Source organism: Pseudophryne corroboree, chromosome 1, assembly GCF_028390025.1.
Source record: "Pseudophryne corroboree isolate aPseCor3 chromosome 1, aPseCor3.hap2, whole genome shotgun sequence".
Taxonomy (NCBI): domain Eukaryota; kingdom Metazoa; phylum Chordata; class Amphibia; order Anura; family Myobatrachidae; genus Pseudophryne; species Pseudophryne corroboree.
This window is the reverse complement of record NC_086444.1, coordinates 1,249,404,653-1,249,425,332: the sequence shown is the minus strand read 5'-3', so window position 1 is coordinate 1,249,425,332 and position 20,680 is coordinate 1,249,404,653. Positions and strand designations below refer to the sequence as shown.

Sequence of the window (20,680 nt, the reverse complement as noted above, 5' to 3'; positions counted from 1 at the left end):
GGATTTGGGCTCCAGAGCTGGGCAGCCTGGCTCCCCGGTCCAGGTCTCTGGTCCACTACGGCTGATCTCCATGGAGCTCCAAGAAACCCCTCAGCTTGTTCTATAGCTAAGCTGCTTCTCTTTCTTCCTGTCCCTATTGGAACTGTGAGGCTGGATGGGAAAGCATTCCGTTTTTAGGGAAAAGGTCTGGGAGAATCCATCAGCCTGCACAGCTATGGATTCCCCACACAATCAAGTAAGTGCATTCTATCTTTAAATACATTACATGTTTAAATCACACTGTACATTTCTCTTTAAATATACCCTGAGCCTGTGCCCTGCACAGACTCTACATGCTCAGGCACTGCAGTGCCTTCCCTAGCCCTGCAGCCTGGCTGCGAGGGCTCTCTGTGTGCTGGAGGTATGGGGCTGGCTTCCCCCATCCTCCAGCCTGCTTTTCTGCCTCTGGGGTTCCAGGGAGCTGGCTCTCCCTGTCCCCCCAGGGTGGCACTAATCAGTGGCCTCGCCGCACGCAGCGGCGCACCCCCCTGTACCTAAGCCCGGCGGACCGGGACACTTGTCCCGGCCGCCGTGAGCCTGGCTTGTTTCAGCGCTGAGGCGCCGGGAGCGTAGCTCCCGGACCCCAGCGCTCACCATCCTGCTGGCCCGCCTAATGTGCCCACGCCGCTAGGGAGCCGGCTAGCCCGGTCCCCCATGAGCGGCGCCTGTCTGTTAGCCTCGCTGCAGCGTCCGGCGGGGAGCCGGGCTGCAGCGCACCCCCCTCGCCGACTAGCAGCCCGGGACGTCCGTCCCGGCTGCTGCGGCTGGCCACCCGTGCTGGGCTGAGGCGCTGGGAGCAAAGCTCCCGGCCCCCAGCGGCGGCTCTCACATAGAGCACTGCAGCGGGAGCCGAGCTCCCAGCCGCAGCGCTCACCCTTCTCCCCGGCGCGCACACTCCAGTGCGCCCGGGGCTACACTGACCGCTGCCGGGAGCGGAGCTCCCGGACTCCGGCGGTCAGCGGCTGCCTCCTCTCCCCCGGCGCGCACACTCTGCTGAGCGCGCCGGGGAGCTGTCCTCCCTGCCGTGGTCTCCGGAGGGGTCCGGGACCACGGCACAGTTAAAAACACAGTTTCTAAACATTCTTATACATTTTTTACATGAATAAAACACGGCGCCTAGCGCCCACCACAATTCAAATTTGGCGCCAAGCGCCCCTTTGTCCTTAACAAATGGCGCCGGGCACTAGGGATTAACCCCTTCAGTGCCAGGGCGGCCATTTGCCTCGTGGCTGGGGGCTCTCCGGCCACACTCCTCCCCCCCCATTCAAGCGGGTCAACCAGGGACCCATGTCCCAACGATTTGGGTCCTGGTCCCGCAGTCCGTTGGGGTGAAGGGGACGCTACCTGGGGGGTGTAGGCTCTGGCCTAGACAGTTCATCCATAGTGTAGTGGGCCTCTCTTCGTGGGTGCACAATGTTCAAATAGTCCACCTGAAGTCCAAGTTCAAGGCTCCACCACAAAAGTCTGTCCAATTCCCCCAAGGTAGGTTGCAGCCACCTAACAGGTAGGTGGTAAGTCACCACTGTGGGGGGCCGGTTACAAACAAGTGCCACCCACGGTGTCCCAACTGTGGCATACCCCACCTCCCACAATAGCAGTATACTGCTCAAACAGGCCACAGGGTGCTCCTGCCCATATGGCTCTTTCTGGCTCGGTACAGCTCCCAGTCCGTGCAGTGGCGCAATAGTTCGTAACACACAGTCCTGGTCAAGAATGTGCGCCATCAGCACTGGAGCGGGTACCCGAGCCTCCTTCAATGACTGGAATGCCAACTCGCAAGCGGGTGCAAAGTCCACTGACTTGGGAATGCCCTTCCTAGCCATCTCTGTCAAGGGGTTCACTACAGGACTAAAGTCAATGACAACATGTCCGTAGGGCCTTACAGGTTCTAAGGTCAGTACCGGTCTGGGTGATGTGGGTCGGGGACAGCCTCTGGTCGCCTCCACCCCCTCTGGGTTGGGCCTACCCCTGTCTCCTCCCACATGGTGCCCCAGGCACTGCACCTCCGTCATACCTATCTGGCAACTGTCTGCCCTTACTGTCAGACCTGCCCTCCAATCCTCCTCTGTCGACCTATGACTCGGGAAACCTACCCTGTCACCTAGGCCTACTCCTTCCTCCTCGTCCGCTACCTGTGCCACAGTGATGGCGGCCAGACCACCAGCCTCTGGATCCTGTGTGGCATCCACTACAGGGAGGCTGCGTGTCTTCCCCGATCTACTGTGCACAGGCAAGGGACCTGCTATGTCCACAGCAACTTGCTGCAAGGTTTCTCCTATGGGCAGAGGCCCAGAGACAACACAAACGCTGGAGTGCCCCGGCTGCCAACGCATGGCACCAGCCTTACATTTGGTCTGGGCGTCATCCGACATTCCAGACCAGGGTAAGCTCTGTGTCAGGCACTTCAGGGTACGGTCTGTCTCCGGGTTGCTGTCCAAAGGGGTTTCGCTGGCAACCGACACCGGTTGCGCAGGAACGTTCCCTGAGGGGACCAGTTGGACACATTCCCTATCTGGTCTATCCCCTCCCACTTTCCTGTCTACCCTGTACCTTAACCCTTCCCGCCCGGTCAAACTTCCTGCCCCAACCCTGTCAAGGCCGCTGCCAGAGTGGCGCCTCATGCCTTTCGGGGATGGGTCAGAGAGTTGAGCCTCCCTAAACTCCTGCCTGTGGCCCTCAATCTCTCCTAAATTGGGACACTCTACAGGGGGATCTAGGTGGGGACTACTAGGGTCAGTCTGGTAGGGGTCAGTCATGGAAAAGTCAATGTGGTTTCTCATACTCACCGCCGGAGTTGGCAAACCACTTGGGTCAGGAGCATCATTGGGCACCCCCACAGGATCAAACGAGCTGGAACCGACATCCTCTGCGTTGCTAGGGGACGTGGGCATACCAGAGGCAAAAGGCATGCGGGGTTGATGTGCTGATCTAGCCGCTGTAATCTTTTCCTCTGGGCTGGTTGATGCTGTGGTTGGCTGTGCTGGCAGTTGTCTAGCAGCTGTAGTCTTTTCCTCTGGGCTGGGCTGTGCTGGAGTAGCTGATGTCAACGGTGGTTTTGGAACTTGACTCCGGGGAATGGCGCCAACAAACATAGTGACGATCCCACCACCCAGATCATTTCCTAGGACCACATCAGTTGGGAGACCATCCATGACGGCAACTTCTCGCAACTCTGGTCCAGCTCCCCAGTCCAGGTAGACTCTTGCCATGGGAACCGCTTTTTCTGTTCCTTCTGCCAGGGTGACCGTGGCAGTGCGACCCTGCAATACTGCAGCAGGATCTATAAGGTGGGGGCTCACCACAGTGATTGAGGCCCCAGAGTCTCTTAGGCCTTCTCCCTGCAGGTGTCCCACGTGGACTGGCTGCAGGTGCCTCCACATGTTGTGTAGGGGCTGTTTGGCCATGCAGGTGACTCTCTCCGCAGAGTGCACCTGTCTCTCGCCACACTCCATCGGACTGACTGGAGGGGGAACAGTCTCTGTAGGCTCATCTCCTCTCGTCAAACAAGCGAGCCGGGCTCCAGCACTCGGATTTGGGGCACGAGTCTGGGGTGCTTGGGATGCAGGACAGTTCATCCTCAGATGTCCGATTTTCCCACAGCCGTAGCACTTCTTCTCCAGTCGTGGCACCGATGATCTCTGATCAGTTGCAGGGACGCTGCGGTGCGGTTGCTGGCCAAGAGCACCCGGGTTGGAAGATGCTTGTCTTTGGGGGTGATGAGCTGAAGAGGGGGGTCCCCTTGGTGGTACAGTCTGTTGGAGCTGGCTGCTGGCGGGGCGCTTCTGCCCCCGTGGCCGGATTGCCACATACTTGTCGGCTAATTGGGCAGCCATCTTTAAGCTGGGTGGCTCCCGATCTAGCACCCACTCCTTCACTTCTTGGGCGCACCGGCGGTAGAACTGCTCCCTGCAGATCAGGTCGATCAGTGCGTCCCATGTAGTGGCTTCCGAATCCTTCACCCACTTCACCACGTACTGCCGCAGCTGGGTGGCGAACTGCTCATGGGTGCTGCTAGGATTCTTGGGCAAGTCTCTGAATTTCTTCCTGTAAGACTCTGGAGTGATGAAGAATCGCTGGAGGAGGGCCTTCGCGACTTCGTCGTAGTTCCCACAGTCCTCCGTCGCCACTCCTCGATAGGCCTCCAAGGCCTCTCCATGCAGAGTGGGCACAAGGTGTCTCACCCACTCTGACTTGGGTAGATCGTGTAGTTTACAAGTCCTTTCAAAAACTTGCAAATGTCCATCAATGTCCCCATCACTGTCTGCAAACTTGGCAAACTGAACTCGTCCTGATCTGTGTACAACAGCTGACAACGGCTCCCGGGGTACCACGGCCTGTGGTGCCCGCTCATCACGCCACATCTGGATGATGATCAAGCGCTCTTGCTCCGTTGCCCTTTCCCCCAATTCCGCTAGCCGATCTGCTAGGCTATCCGTACTGCCCCCCCTGGGACGTTGGGATCCTGGCCCTGCTAGGGATTGCTGGGAAACATGGCTGCTGTGAAAGGGGGCGGGGCTTGTGGTTCTCACCGGTTCCTTACGAAGGTCCACAGGTGGGCCGTCCTCTGCGATGCTGACGCCGTCAGTGCTTTCCACCTCCGCCCGATGAGACTCCTCCCAGCTCCTGAGCGCCGCCTTCATGACGCTTCTGGACGCGTTGGAAGGGATATCCACACCCTTCCCCTGGCATACGATCTCCAGATCCTCCTTGGACATTCCGCTGAATTCCGCCATCTTGTGCGTTCTCCTGCGCTGCAGTTACTCTTCTCCTGAGTAACTCGGCTTCTCCAATCAGGTGATGAAAAGCCGCCTGGGATTATCCCACCGCTGCCACCAATTTCTGTGACAGGACGATACCGTACGGAAGCACTCGCAGCTTCTGCGTCCCGTTGACTGCGCACAGAATGGAAGGTCAAGCCGCACGAGGCCTGACCACATAGGGGATTCCCGCTTACCGTCAGTAACCGCCTGTTACTGACTCCACCCACTGCACTGTGGGCGGGTTCTCGCTGCCACCACCAAACTCCTAACCTGCCGTGGCGTTTGGAACCACGGTTCTGCTCTGTATGTGCCGACGCACTGCTTTACCACACCTGTGTGGTGTCGACGAATCCCCACTAGCCACTTGCTAGGCCTCTACCGGTAGCTGGCGGAAGGCGGAGCTTGGAGACGTCAGGTGCTTCCCTGGACAGCCGGAGAACGGGGCTAGGTTTGGCCTAACCCTGTTGGTCACAAGATGAAGCAGTCTTCTTGAGGCAAAGGTGTTTTATTGCTCAAAAACCTTGAAAAAGGCTCCTCCCTATTGCTAGGGGCAACAGCATACAATTAAGATGTTTCAGCAGAAGAAGATGTTACAATACACACTCCTATGGGCCAACTGCCCTCCTTTTATCCCTCTCCAAGACCCTCTACCACAGGGGGTAAGCCCGCCCTGTGGTGTACAACCAATCAATGTTTACCCATGAGCTGTGCATGCTCTGGTCTCATGCACACACAACATTGTTCCCAATGGACAGTGGGGAGTGGCCGGTCTCCTTTGTCTCTCCCATCTGGGAGAGCAGGCTACTCCCACGGTGCCGTTCAGTCTGGCTGGGGGGAAGTTTTTCCCTCCTAAACTGACTCCCAGAAACCTGCCCGGGACCCCTCTCACTGCCTGCAGCCTGGATTTGGGCTCCAGAGCTGGGCAGCCTGGCTCCCCGGTCCAGGTCTCTGGTCCACTACGGCTGATCTCCATGGAGCTCCAAGAAACCCCTCAGCTTGTTCTATAGCTAAGCTGCTTCTCTTTCTTCCTGTCCCTATTGGAACTGTGAGGCTGGATGGGAAAGCATTCCGTTTTTAGGGAAAAGGTCTGGGAGAATCCATCAGCCTGCACAGCTATGGATTCCCCACACAATCAAGTAAGTGCATTTTATCTTTAAATACATTACATGTTTAAATCACACTGTACATTTCTCTTTAAATATACCCTGAGCCTGTGCCCTGCACAGACTCTACATGCTCAGGCACTGCAGTGCCTTCCCTAGCCCTGCAGCCTGGCTGCGAGGGCTCTCTGTGTGCTGGAGGTATGGGGCTGGCTTCCCCCATCCTCCAGCCTGCTTTTCTGCCTCTGGGGTTCCAGGGAGCTGGCTCTCCCTGTCCCCCCAGGGTGGCACTAATCAGTGGCCTCGCCGCACGCAGCGGCGCACCCCCCTGTACCTAAGCCCGGCGGACCGGGACACTTGTCCCGGCCGCCGTGAGCCTGGCTTGTTTCAGCGCTGAGGCGCCGGGAGCGTAGCTCCCGGACCCCAGCGCTCACCATCCTGCTGGCCCGCCTAATGTGCCCACGCCGCTAGGGAGCCGGCTAGCCCGGTCCCCCATGAGCGGCGCCTGTCTGTTAGCCTCGCTGCAGCGTCCGGCGGGGAGCCGGGCTGCAGCGCACCCCCCTCGCCGACTAGCAGCCCGGGACGTCCGTCCCGGCTGCTGCGGCTGGCCACCCGTGCTGGGCTGAGGCGCTGGGAGCAAAGCTCCCGGCCCCCAGCGGCGGCTCTCACATAGAGCACTGCAGCGGGAGCCGAGCTCCCAGCCGCAGCGCTCACCCTTCTCCCCGGCGCGCACACTCCAGTGCGCCCGGGGCTACACTGACCGCTGCCGGGAGCGGAGCTCCCGGACTCTGGCGGTCAGCGGCTGCCTCCTCTCCCCCGGCGCGCACACTCTGCTGAGCGCGCCGGGGAGCTGTCCTCCCTGCCGTGGTCTCCGGAGGGGTCCGGGACCACGGCACAGTTAAAAACACAGTTTCTAAACATTCTTATACATTTTTTACATGAATAAAACACGGCGCCTAGCGCCCACCACAATTCAAATTTGGCGCCAAGCGCCCCTTTGTCCTTAACAAATGGCGCCGGGCACTAGGGATTAACCCCTTCAGTGCCAGGGCGGCCATTTGCCTCGTGGCTGGGGGCTCTCCGGCCACAGTATGCTAAAACTGAGGCAGGGCATGCTGGGATGTGTAGTTCCACAGCAGCTGGAGGGTCGCAGGTTGAAGACCCATGATCTACAAGAACAAGGTCTTCTCAACTTGGAATATTGCCCAACAGAAGAAATGACTGCGGACATTCTCACCAAGCCATTGGCTGGAGAAAGACATCACATACTATCTAGAAAGATGGGTCTCGTGGATCATACCTCACCTATTGAGAAGTGGTGTTGAGAAGCTGCAATAGATTGAGATTTGATGTGTAATTACATTGGAGGGACAGCAGGTGGAGCCGTTGTATATGTGTTTGTGTTTTACAGTCTGTGATGTATATTTGTACTTGTTTGTTCCTGTGTGTGAAGGTGACATGAAGGAGAGAGATGGAGCATGCAGTGATTGCTGCTCATATACAGTTATCTTGTTCTGATTATCAGTTTGTATTATGATCGGCTCCAGCTTCTTATATAAACAAGTTCTACCACTAAGAGCTTTCTGGTGTGTGTGTGCCTACTGATTAAACAGCTCATGGGGGATCCTGACTGTGTGGGTAAAGCACGCTATGTCAACCGTTATGTGGTATATGTATACTTGGTGCTGAGACAGGCACTTCACGCACACTCAAGATTCAACATCTGTCTCGGCCCCTGTGTGTCTCTCTCTTGGCCCCTGTGTGTCTCTCTCTTGGCCCCTGTGTGTCTCTCTCTTGGCCCCTGTGTCTCTCTCTTGGTCCCTGTATGTCTCTCTCGGCCCCTGTGTGTCTCTCTCTCGGCCCCTGTGTGTCTCTCTCTCGGCCCCTGTGTGTCTCTCTCTCGGCCCCTGTGTGTCTCTCTCTCGGCCCCTGTGTGTCTCTCTCTCGGCCCCTGTGTGTTTCTCTCTCGACCCCTTTGTGTCTCTCTCTTGGTCCCTGTCTCTCTCTCTCTCTTGGCCCCTGTGTCTCTCTCTCTCTCGGCCCCTGTGTCTCTTTCTTGGCTCCTGTGTGTCTCTCTCTCTGCTCCTGTGTCTCTCTCTCTCTCTCGGCCCCTGTGTCTCTCTCTCTCGGCTCCTGTGTCTCTCTCTCTCGGCTCCTGTGTGTCTCTCTCTCGGCTCCTGTGTGTCTCTCTCTCGGCTCCTGTGTGTCTCTCTCTCTGCTCCTGTGTCTCTCTCTCTCTCTCGGCCCCTGTGTCTCTCTCGGCCCCTGTGTCTCTCTCTCTCGGCCCCTGTATCTCTCTCTCTCGGCTCCTGTGTGTCTCTCTCTCGGCTCCTGTGTGTCTTTCTCTCGGCCCCTGTGTCTCTCTCTCTCGGCTCCTGTGTCTCTCTCTCTCTTGGACCCTATGTGTCTCTCTCTCTCCCAGCCCCCTTATGTCTCTCCCAGCCCCTTTATGTCTCTCCCAGCCCCCTTATGTCTCTCCCAGCCCCCCCTGTGTCTCTCCCAGCGCCCCTCACCACCTGAGTCTCTCCCGGCCCCTGTATATGCAGGTTATGGAGTACCAGTGGGAAAGCAGGAAGACTTACGGCGGCTCGTAGTTACAGACCAGGAGATGCATGTTCGGCTCATCAAATCCTTCAACTTTTTCACAGAATTTCTCTCCACAGCCGACGCGTTCGGTGTCGGCCCAGACCATCTGCAGCAAAGATAGAAAATTGTACAATGCCATCACCTTGTTACATAGCAAAACAATGCATAAATCAGTAAAATGTAATATTGTCATAAAGTGAGAATATGTAAATGTTATGTCACAATGAAGTAATTGTTTCCCATAGTTGTGTCACAGCAACGCTCAGCCAGTAAAAGTACGGAGGCGCGTTATATAATCGCACATGTTTCTTGGTAGGTACTCTGCACAATTTATTAATTTAACTTCATCTGTCATATTCCACAAGAGTATTTTTACATTTGTAATCTAGGGATTATGTTCTTGAAGCTCCTATGAAGTATATATGAATATATTCCGCATCTTCTGCAGATTTCTGTGAAAGTCTGACACTGCATCACAAGTGACCACGCTATCAGAATCTCCAGGAGACCTGTATTAGGGAGTTCTCCAGCTACCTGGTGAGTATATAACCCTCCTGCCACGTGACACTGCATCACAAGTGACCACGCTATCAGAATCTCCAGGAGACCTGTATTGGAGGGAGTTCTCCAGCTACCTGATGAGTGTGCAACCCTCCTGCCACGTGACATTGCATCACAAGTGACCACGCTATCAGAATCTCCAGGAGACCTGTATTAGGGAGTCCTCCAGCTTCCTGGTGAGTGTGCAACCCTCCTGCCACGCGACACTGCATCACAAGTGACCACGCTATCAGAATCTCCAGGAGACCTGTATTAGGGAGTTCTCCAGCTTCCTGGTGAGTGTGTAACCCTCCTGCCACGTGACACTGCATCACAAGTGACCACGCTATCAGAATCTCCAGGAGACCCGTATTGGAGAAAGTTCTCCAGCTACCTGATGAGTCTGCAACCCTACTGCCACGTGACACTGCACCACAAGTGACCCCGCTATCAGAATCTCCAGGAGACCCGTATTGGAGGGAGTTCTCCAGCTACCTGATGAGTGTGCAACCCTCCTGCCAAGTGACACTGCATCACAAGTGACCCCGCTATCAGAATCTCCAGGAGACCTGTATTAGGGAGTTCTCCAGCTTCCTGGTGAGTGTGTAACCCTCCTGCCACGTGACACTGCATCACAAGTGACCCCGCTATCAGAATCTCCAGGAGACCTGTATTAGGGAGTTCTCCAGCTTCCTGGTGAGTGTGTAACCCTCCTGCCACGTGACACTGTACCACAAGTGACCACGCTATCTGAATCTCCAGGAGACCTGTATTAGGGAGTTCTCCAGCTACCTGGTGAGTGTGCAACCCTCCTGCCACGTGACACTGCATCACAAGTGACCACGCTATCAGAATCTCCAGGAGACCTGTATTAGGGAGTTCTCCAGCTACCTGGTGAGTGTGCAACCCTCCTCCCACGTGGCACTGCATCACAAGTGACCATGCTATCAGAATCTCCAGGAGACCTGTATTAGGGAGTCCTCCAGCTACCTGGTGAGTGTGTAACTCTCCTGCCACGTGACACTGCACCACAAGTGACCACGCTATCAGAATCTCCAGGAGACCTGTATTAGGGAGTCCTCCAGCTACCTGGTGAGTGTGTAACCCTCCTGCCACGTGACACTGCACCACAAGTGACCACGCTATCAGAATCTCCAGGAGACCTGTATTGGAGGGAGTTCTCCAGCTACCTGGTGAGTGTGTAACCCTCCTGCCACGTGACACTGCACCACAAGTGACCCCACTATCAGAATCTCCAGGAGACCTGTATTGGAGCGAGTTCTCCAGCTACCTGGTGAGTGTGTAACCCTCCTGCCACGTGACACTGCATCACAAGTGACCACACTATCAGAATCTCCAGGAGACCTGTATTAGGGAGTCCTCCAGCTACCTGGTGAGTGTGTAACCCTCCTGCCACGTGACACTGCACCACAAGTGACCATACTATCAGAATCTCCAGGAGACCTGTATTGGAGGGAGTTCTCCAGCTACCTGATGAGTGTGTAACCCTCCTGCCACGTGACACTGCATCACAAGTGACCACGCTATCAGAATCTCCAGGAGACCTGTATTAGCGAGTTCTCCAGCTACCTGGTGAGTGTGTAACCCTCCTGCCACGTGACACTGCATCACAAGTGACCCCGCTATCAGAATCTCCAGGAGACCTGTATTGGAGGGAGTTCTCCAGCTACCTGGTGAGTGTGTAACCCTCCTGCCACGTGACACTGCATCACAAGTGACCACACTATCAGAATCTCCAGGAGACCTGTATTAGGGAGTCCTCCAGCTACCTGGTGAGTGTGTAACTCTCCTGCCACGTGACACTGCACCACAAGTGACCCCGCTATCAGAATCTCCAGGAGACCTGTATTGGAGGGAGTTCTCCAGCTACCTGGTGAGTGTGTAACCCTCCTGCCACGTGACACTGCATCACAAGTGACCACGCTATCAGAATCTCCAGGAGACCTGTATTGGAGGGAGTTCTCCAGCTACCTGGTGAGTGTGTAACCCTCCTGCCACGTGACACTGCATCACAAGTGACCACGCTATCAGAATCTCCAGGAGACCTGTATTAGGGAGTTCTCCAGCTACCTGGTGAGTGTTTAACTGTCCTGCCACGCGACACTGCATCACAAGTGACCACGCTATCAGAATCTCCAGGAGACCTGTATTGGAGGGAGTTCTCCAGCTTCCTGGTGAGTGTGCAACCCTCCTGCCACGTGACACTGCACCACAAGTGACCACGCTATCAGAATCTCCAGGAGACCTGTATTAGGGAGTTCTCCAGCTTCCTGGTGAGTGTGCAACCCTCCTGCCACGCGACACTGCATCACAAGTGACCACGCTATCAGAATCTCCAGGAGACCTGTATTAGGGAGTTCTCCAGCTTCCTGGTGAGTGTGTAACCCTCCTGCCACGTGACACTGCACCACAAGTGACCACGCTATCAGAAACTCCAGGAGACCTGTATTGGAGGGAGTTCTCCAGCTACTTGGTGAGTGTGTAACACTCCTGCCACGTGACACTGCATCACAAGTGACCCCGCTATCAGAATCTCCAGGAGACCTGTATTGGAGGGAGTTCTCCAGCTACCTGGTGAGTGTGTAACCCTCCTGCCACGTGACACTACATCACAAGTGACCACGCTATCAGAATCTCCAGGAGACCTGTATTGGAGGGAGTTCTCCAGCTACTTGGTGAGTGTGTAACACTCCTGCCACGTGACACTGCATCACAAGTGACCCCGCTATCAGAATCTCCAGGAGACCTGTATTGGAGGGAGTTCTCCAGCTACCTGGTGAGTGTGTAACCCTCCTGCCACGTGACACTGCATCACAAGTGACCACGCTATCAGAATCTCCAGGAGACCTGTATTAGGGAGTCCTCCAGCTACCTGGTGAGTGTGTAACTCTCCTGCCACGTGACACTGCACCACAAGTGACCACGCTATCAGAATCTCCAGGAGACCTGTATTAGGGAGTCCTCCAGCTACCTGGTGAGTGTGTAACCCTCCTGCCACGTGGCACTGTACCACTAGTGACCCCGCTATCAGAATCTCCAGGAGACCTGTATTAGGGAGTCCTCCAGCTACCTGGTGAGTGTGTAACTCTCCTGCCACGTGACACTGCACCACAAGTGACCACGATATCAGAATCTCCAGGAGACCTGTATTAGGGAGTCCTCCAGCTACCTGGTGAGTGTGCAACCCTCCTGCCACGTGACACTGCATCACAAGTGACCCCGCTATCAGAATCTCCAGGAGACCTGTATTGGAGGGAGTTCTCCAGTTACCTGGTGAGTGTGTAACTCTCCTGCCACGTGACACTGCACCACAAGTGACCACGCTATCAGAATCACTAGGAGACCTATATTGGAGGGAGTTCTACAGCTACCTGGTGAGTGTGTAACTCTCCTGCCACGTGACACTGCATCACAAGTGACCACGCTATCAGAATCTCCAGGAGACCTGTATTAGGGAGTTCTCCAGCTACCTGGTGAGTGTGCAACCCTCCTGCCACGTGACACTGCACCACAAGTGACCACGCTATCAGAATCTCCAGGAGACCTGTATTAGGGAGTCCTCCAGCTACCTGGTGAGTGTGTAACTCTCCTGCCACGTGACACTGCACCACAAGTGACCACGCTATCAGAATCACTAGGAGACCTGTATTGGAGCGAGTTCTCCAGCTACCTGGTGAGTGTGTAGCTCTCCTGCCACGTGACACTGCACCACAAGTGACCACGCTATCAGAATCACTAGGAGACCTGTATTGGAGGGAGTTCTCCAGTTACCTGATGAGTGTGTAACCCTCCTGCCACGTGACACTGCATCACAAGTGACCACGCTATCAAAATCTCCAGGAGACCTGTATTGGAGGGAGTTCTCCAGCTACCTGGTGAGTGTGCAACCCTCCTGCCACGTGACACTGCATCACAAGTAACCCCGCTATCAGAATCTCCAGGAGACCTGTATTGGAGCGAGTTCTCCAGCTACCTGGTGAGTGAGCAACCCTCCTGCCACGTGACACTGCATCACAAGTGACCACACTATCAGAATCTCCAGGAGACCTGTATTGGAGGTAGTTCTCCAGCTACCTGGTGAGTGAGCAACCCTCCTGCCACGTGACATTGCACCACTAGTGACCACGCTATCAGAAACTCCAGGAGACCTGTATTGGAGGGAGTTCTCCAGCTACCTGGTGAGTGAGCAACCCTCCTGCCACGTGACATTGCACCACTAGTGACCACGCTATCAGAATCTCCAGGAGATCTGTATTGGAACGAGTCTTCCAGCTACCTGGTGAGTCTGCAACCCTCCTGCCACGTGACACTGCACCACAAGTGACCACGTTATCAGAATCTCCAGGAGACCTGTATTGGAGGGAGTTCTCCAGCTTCCTGATGAGTGTGCAACCCTCCTGCCACGTGACACTGCATCACAAGTGACCCCGCTATCAGAATCTCCAGGAGACCTGTATTAGGGAGTTCTCCAGCTACCTGGTGAGTGTGTAACACTCCTGCCACGTGACACTGCATCACAAGTGACCACACTATCAGAATCTCCAGGAGACCTGTATTGGAGGGAGTTCTCCAGCTACCATGTGAGTATATAACCCTCCTGCCACGTGACACTGCATCACAAGTGACCACACTATCAGAAACTCCAGGAGACCCGTATTAGGGGGTTCTACAGCTACCTGGTGAGTGTGCTCCAGCCAGAAGACTGCACTGCCACTCAGATTGTGGAGACGGTGGTAAGTGGCCTGTGTATAAGAACACTAGGGTGGAATATACAGCGCTGGGTCATACACGCTGATCCTCAGAACTTAGAGGAATGAATCACTGTACTGGAGCGGTATGAGACCTCATGTAATATGACCCCCCCACAAGGAAACACCGCTGGAGATGCCAGGGTCGTATGTTATGAATTTGGAGAGCCTGGTCATACACGGAGGGACTGTCCCAGGAAAGCAGTCTATGGAATGCAGGGATGCCAGTATGGGCACTACGTACTCCACTTTTTATATAATGGTACCCCTAGATTCTAGACCCCCGTTAATGTGGGAAACTGTGTTACTAAATGGAGGAGAATTTCCAGCTATTATAAACTCAGAGGGCAGGATGTATTAACATATGTGATCTACATCGCAATGCGGTGACGGGGCCCCCCCGAGATACCTGTGAGGTGGTGTGCAGGGGGTCTCCATTACATCCCTGGGCTCTACTTCTCCTCACCTGCAGGGTGCCCCCGGCGCCTCCTCCTCTCCCTTGCAGCCAGAAGGACCTACGGCTGCGTTGCTAGGGGGAGGAAGAGTTTACCTTCCGGGTCTAGGCTGCCTGGAGGAAGGTGTGCCGGGGTGGAGGGGGGTCGATATCTGAGGTGGCCGGTGATAAGAAGTCCATAGGCTTCTATAGGGTATCGCCATCCAAAGACGGCGATACCCTGGGTGGCGAAAACCCAGCGGCCAGGTCTTAGTACATCTGAAAATGGGGTAAAACCCCCGAAAATGGGGGTTGTATCGCATTTTTTCCTAAGTACATCCCGCTTACAGAGTGAGCGGACCCTGATCTCAGAGGCTATCCTCGCCAGGCCAGTGGAAACGTTGCCAGGGTTAGTTGAAGTACTCTGCTTGCATGGGTCCACAGAAAACTTCTCCCAGGTGTGAGTGAGCTTCACCATAAAGGGGCGCACTTGTGAGGTGGTCGCCATGGTTGGTCCTAAGCTCCCCTATCCTCTCACATTGTGACGCAATTTCCCAGGATTTAGAGGGCTCTAAAAGAAACCACAGAGACAAAACTACGGTAAAGTCTCCAAGACCATACCTTATTATAGGGAGAATCTGAGCAGAAACGCACGGCCAGTCCTCTTTGGAAAGGGAACCTCGGCGTAAATAATATCAGAGGAAAGGAATCCACAACGATTCGCCCGATTGTGGTCAGACAATATTATTTACAGACATGACATACTCAATGCAGATGTTGCCATAGATGTGCTGGAAACCGCCTCCCCTCAGGTGCATGGGGCCCGATCTAGTTCGTCTGGCCCTAAAGAAGTTCTGCTGGTGGACACTTTGTCTACAGAACCGTGGAAAAAGCGGAATCGTTAGTATGCAATAATCAGGAGGTGTTTTTCTCCCTGCCGGGGCGCACTGCCATAGTAGGGCACGAGATAAAAACACCTGAGGGAGAGGTCCTAAAGCAGCGACCGTATCGCATCCCTGAGGTGCAGCAGCATGCAGTACAGCAGAAGGTGAAAGAGATACTCCAACTTGGAGTCATTGAGGAGTCCAAAAGTAACTGGTCAGGTCCTATTGTATTGGTCCCCAACCCATCAGGAGCCATACGTTTTTTGCAACGACTTCAGGCATCTGAATGAGTGTTCAGGTTTGATACCCACTACCACGGGTGGACGAGTTAGTAGAAAATTTGGCAAGCAGCCAGTATCTTACAACTTTGGACCTCACAAAAGGATATTGCCAAATTCCTCTAAGTGAGAGAGCCAAGGAGAAGACTGCCTTCTCCACACCTGATGGGCTATATCAATATAAGGTGCTCCCTTTGGGCCTACATGGGCACCAGCAACACTTCAGCCTGCCATGGATCGGCTGTTGAGTCCACACTGGGGGTACGCTATAGCTTATGTAGGCAGTATTGTTGTCTATACAGAAAATTGGGAGGAACACTTGCCAAGAGGGAAGAGCAGGAGCAGAGCATTGTGTCCTCCTGGAGAGGTCAAGTTGGGAGGTATGACATAGGTATGAGCACTGGGTCAGTATTAGGGTACAGCACAGGTGATGGTAACCATACAGTAAGAGGGAAGAGCAGGAGCAGAGCATTGTGTCCTCCTGGAGAGGTCATGTTGGGAGGAATGACATAGGTATGAGCACTGGGTCAGTATTAGGGTACAGCACAGGTGATGGTAATTATACAGTAAGAGGTAAGAGTAGGAGCAGAGCATTGTGTCCTCCTGGGGAGGTCATGTTGGGAGGTATGACATAAGTATGAGCACTGGGTCAGTATTAGGGTACAGCACAGGTGATGGTAATTATACAGTAAGAGGGAAGAGCAGGAGCAGAGCATTGTGTCCTCCTGGAGAGGGTCATGTTGGGAGGTATGACATAGGTATGAGCACTGGGTCAGTATTAGGGTATAGCACAGGTGATGGTAATCATACAGTAAGAGGGAAGAGCAGGAACAGAGTATTGTGTCCTCCTGGAGAGGTCATGTTGGGAGGTATGACATAGGTATGAGCACTGGGTCACTATTAGGGTACAGCACAGGTGATGGTAATCATACAGTAAGAGGGAAGAGCAGGAGCAGAGCATTGTGTCCTCCTGGAGAGGTCATGTTGGGAGGTATGACATAGGTATGAGCACTGGGTCAGTATTAGGGTATAGAACAGGTGATGGTAATCATACAGTAAGAGGGAAGAGCAGGAGCAGAGCATTGTGTCCTCCTGGAAAGGGTCATGTTGGGAGGTATGACATAGGTATGAGCACTGGGTCAGTATTAGGGTACAGCACAGGTGATGGTAATCATACAGTAAGAGGAAAGAGCAGGAGCAGAGCATTGTGTCCTCCTGGAGAGGGTCATGTTGGGAGGTATGACATAGGTATGAGCACTGGGTCAGTATTAGGGTACAGCACAGGTGATGGTAATCATACAGTAAGAGGGAAGTGCAGGAGCAGAGCATTGTGTCCTCCTGGAAAGGGTCATGTTGGGAGGCATGACATAGGTATGAGCACTAGGTCAGTATTGGGGTACAGCACTGGTGATGGTAATCATACAGTAAGAGAGAAGAGCAGGAGCAGAGCATTGTGCCCTCCTGGAGAGGTCATGTTGGGAGGTATGATATAGGTATGAGCACTGGGTCAGTATTAGGGTACAGCACAGGTGATGGTAATCATACAGTAAGAGGGAAGAGCAGGAGCAGAGCATTGTGCCCTCCTGGAGAGGTCATGTTGGGAGGTATGACATAGGTATGAGCACTGGGTCAGTATTCGGGTACAGCACAGGTGATAATAATCATACAGTAAGAAGGATGAGCAGGAGCAGAGCATTGTGTCCTCCTGGAGAGGTCATGTTGGGAGGTATGACATAGGTATGAGCACTGGGTCAGTATTAGGGTACAGCACAGGTGATGGTAATCATACAGTAAGATGGAAGTGCAGGAGCAGAGCATTGTGTCCTCCTGGAGAGGTCATGTTGGGAGGTATGACATAGGTATGAGCACTGGGTCAGTATTAGGGTACAGCACAGGTGATGGTAATCATACAGTAAGAGGGAAGAGCAGGAGCAGAGCATTGTGTCCTCCTGGAGAGGGTCATGTTGGGAGGTGTGACATAGGTATGAGCACTGGGTCACTATTAGGGTACAGCACAGGTGATGGTAATCATACAGTAAGAGGGAAGTGCAGGAGCAGAGCATTGTGTCCTCCTGAAGAGGTCATGTTGGGAGGTATGACATAGGTATGAGCACTGGGTCAGTATTAGGGTACAGCACAGGTGATGGTAATCATACAGTAAGAGGGAAGAGCAGGAGCAGAGCATTGTGTCCTCCTGGAGAGGTCATGTGTGGAGGTATGGCATAGATATAAGCACTGGGTCAGTATTAGGATACAGCACAGGTGATGGTAATCATACAGTAAGAGGGAAGAGCAGGAGCAGAGCATTGTGTCCTCCTGGAGAGGTCATGTGTGGAGGTATGGCATAGATATAAGCACTGGGTCAGTATTAGGATACAGCACAGGTGATGGTAATCATACAGTAAGAGGGAAGAGCAGGAGGACAGCATTGTGTCCTCCTGGAGTGGGTCATGTTGGGAGGTATGACATAGGTATGAGCACTGGGTCAGTATTGGGGTACAGCACAGGTGATGGTAATCATACAGTAAGAGGGAAGAGCAGGAGCAGAGCATTGTGTCCTCCTGGAGAGGTCATGTTGGGAGGTATGACATAGATATGAGCACTGGGTCAGTATTAGGGTACAGCACAGGTGATGGTAATCATACAGTAAGAGGGAAGAGCAGGAGCAGAGCATTGTGTCCTCCTGGAGAGGTCATGTTGGGAGGTATGACATAGGTATGAGCACTGGGTCAGTATTAGGGTACAGCACAGGTGATGGTAATCATACAGTAAGAGGGAAGAGCAGGAGCAGAGCATTGTGTCCTCCTGGAGAGGGTCATGTTGGGAGGTATGACATAGGTATGAGCACTGGGTCAGTATTAGGGTACAGCACAGGTGATGGTAATCATACAGTAAGAGGGAAGAGCAGGAGCAGAGCATTGTGTCCTCCTGGAGAGGGTCATGTTGGGAGGTGTGACATAGGTATGAGCACTGGGTCACTATTAGGGTACAGCACAGGTGATGGTAATCATACAGTAAGAGGGAAGTGCAGGAGCAGAGCATTGTGTCCTCCTGGAGAGGTCATGTTGGGAGGTATGACATAGGTATGAGCACTGGGTCAGTATTAGGGTACAGCACAGGTGATGGTAATCATAGAGTAAGAGGGAAGAGCAGGAGCAGAGCATTGTGTCCTCCTGGAGAGGTCATGTTGGGAGGTATGACATAGGTATGAGCACTGGGTCAGTATTAGGGTACAGCACAGGTGATGGTAATCATACAGTAAGAGGGAAGTGCAGGAGCAGAGCATTGTGTCCTCCTGGAGAGGTCATGTTGGGAGGTATGACATAGGTATGAGCACTGGGTCAGTATTAGGGTACAGCACAGGTGATGGGAATTATACAGTAAGAGGGTAGTGCAGGAGCAGAGCATTGTGTCCTCCTGGAGAGGTCATGTTGGGAGGTATGACATAGGTATGAGCACTGTATCAGTATTAGGGTACAGCACAGGTGATGGTAATCATACAGTAAGAGGGAAGAGCAGGAGCAGAGTATTGTGTCCTCCTGGAGAGGTCATGTTGGGAGGTATGACATAGGTATGAGCACTGGGTCAGTATTAGGGTACAGCACAGGTGATGGTAATCATACAGTAAGAGGGAAGAGCAGGAGCAGAGCATTGTGTCCTCCTGGAGAGGATCATGTTGGGAGGTATGACATAGGTATGAGCACTGGGTCAGTATTAGGGTACAGCACAGGTGATGGTAATCATACAGTAAGAGGGAAGAGCAGGAGCAGAGCATTGTGTCCTCCTGGAGAGGTCATGTTGGGAGGTATGACATAGGTATGAGCACTGGGTCAGTATTAGGGTACAGCACAGGTGATGGTAATCATACAGTAAGAGGGAAGAGCAGGAGCAGAGCATTGTGTCCTCCTGGAGAGGTCATGTTGGGAGGTATGACATAGGTATGAGCACTGGGTCAGTATTAGGGTACAGCACAGGCGATGGTAATTATACAGTAAGAGGGACGAGCAGGAGCAGAGCATTGTATCCTCCTGGAGAGGTCATGTTGGGAGATATGACATAGGTATGAGCACTGGATCAGTATTAGGGTACAGCACAGGTGATGGTAATTATACAGTAAGAGGGAAGAGCAGGAGCAGAGCATTGTGTCCTCCTGGAGAGGTCATGTTGGGAGGTATGACATAGGTATGAGCACTGGGTCAGTATTAGGGTACAGCACAGGTGATGGTAATCATACAGTAAGAGGGAAGAGCAGGAGCAGAGCATTGTGTCCTCCTGGAGAGGTCATGTTGGGAGGTATGACATAGGTATAAGCACTGGGTCAGTATTAGGGTACAGCACAGGTGATGGTAATCATACAGTAAGAGGGAAGTGCAGGAGCAGAGCATTGTGTCCTCCTAGAGGTCATGTTGGAGGTATGACATAGGTATGAGCACTGGGTCAGTATTAGGTTACAGCACAGGTGATGGTAATCATACAGTAAGAGGGAAGTGCAGGAGCAGAGCATTGTGTCCTCCTAGAGGTCATGTTGGAGGTATGACATAGGTATGAGCACTGGGTCAGTATTAGGGTACAGCACAGGTGATGGTAATCATACAGTAAGAGGGAAGAGCAGGAGCAGAGCATTGTGTCCTCCTGGAGAGGTCATGTTGGGAGGTACGAGAACAGGAGGAGGGAGAGAAATGGGGGAGACAGGAAAGAGTAGGGGCAGAAAGGGTGGGAGAAATAGGAAACAAAGAGCTGTGTATGGGCAGTGAATGAATGAGTTTATGGAGTAGGTTGTGGAAGATAGAATGGGAGAGAGGGGCAGTAAAAGGGTGGAGTACAGGGAAGAAGGGGAGAGAGGGGCAGTAAAAGAGTGGGGTAGATTGGAGTACAGGGTGGAAGGGGAGAGAGGGGCAGTAAGAGGGTGGGGTAGGGTGGAGTACAGGGTAGATGGGGAGAGAGGGGCAGTAAGAGGGTGGGGTAGGGTGGAGTACAGGGTAGAAGGGGAGAGAGGGGCAGTAAAAGGATAGGGTAGTGTGGAGTACAGGGTAGAAAGGGAGAGAGGTGCAGTAAAAGGGTGGAGCACAGGGTAGAAGGGGAGAGAGGGGCAGTAAAAGGATAGGGTAGTGTGGAGTACAGGGTAGAAAGGGAGAGAGGTGCAGTAAAAGGGTGGAGCACAGGGTAGAAGGGGAGAGAGGGGCAGTAAAAGGATAGGGTAGGGTGGAGTACAGGGTAGAAAGGGAGAGAGGGCAGTAAAAGGATATGATAGGGTGGAGTACAGGGTAGAAAGGGAGAGAGGGGCAGTAAAA

General features: G+C 53.6%; 1 protein-coding gene across 2 annotated transcripts in view; it reads right to left on the bottom strand.

Moving 5' to 3' along the window:
- The window catches only part of LOC134931938 (peptidase inhibitor 16-like), a 246,054-nt gene that overhangs the window by 161,014 nt on the left and 64,360 nt on the right, over positions 1-20,680 (bottom strand). For both annotated transcript variants that reach the window (XM_063925842.1, XM_063925832.1), the window contains exon 3: positions 8,482-8,591. In XM_063925842.1, coding sequence (XP_063781912.1) covers positions 8,482-8,591 — 110 coding nt within the window. The remainder of the gene's footprint in view (positions 1-8,481; positions 8,592-20,680) is intronic.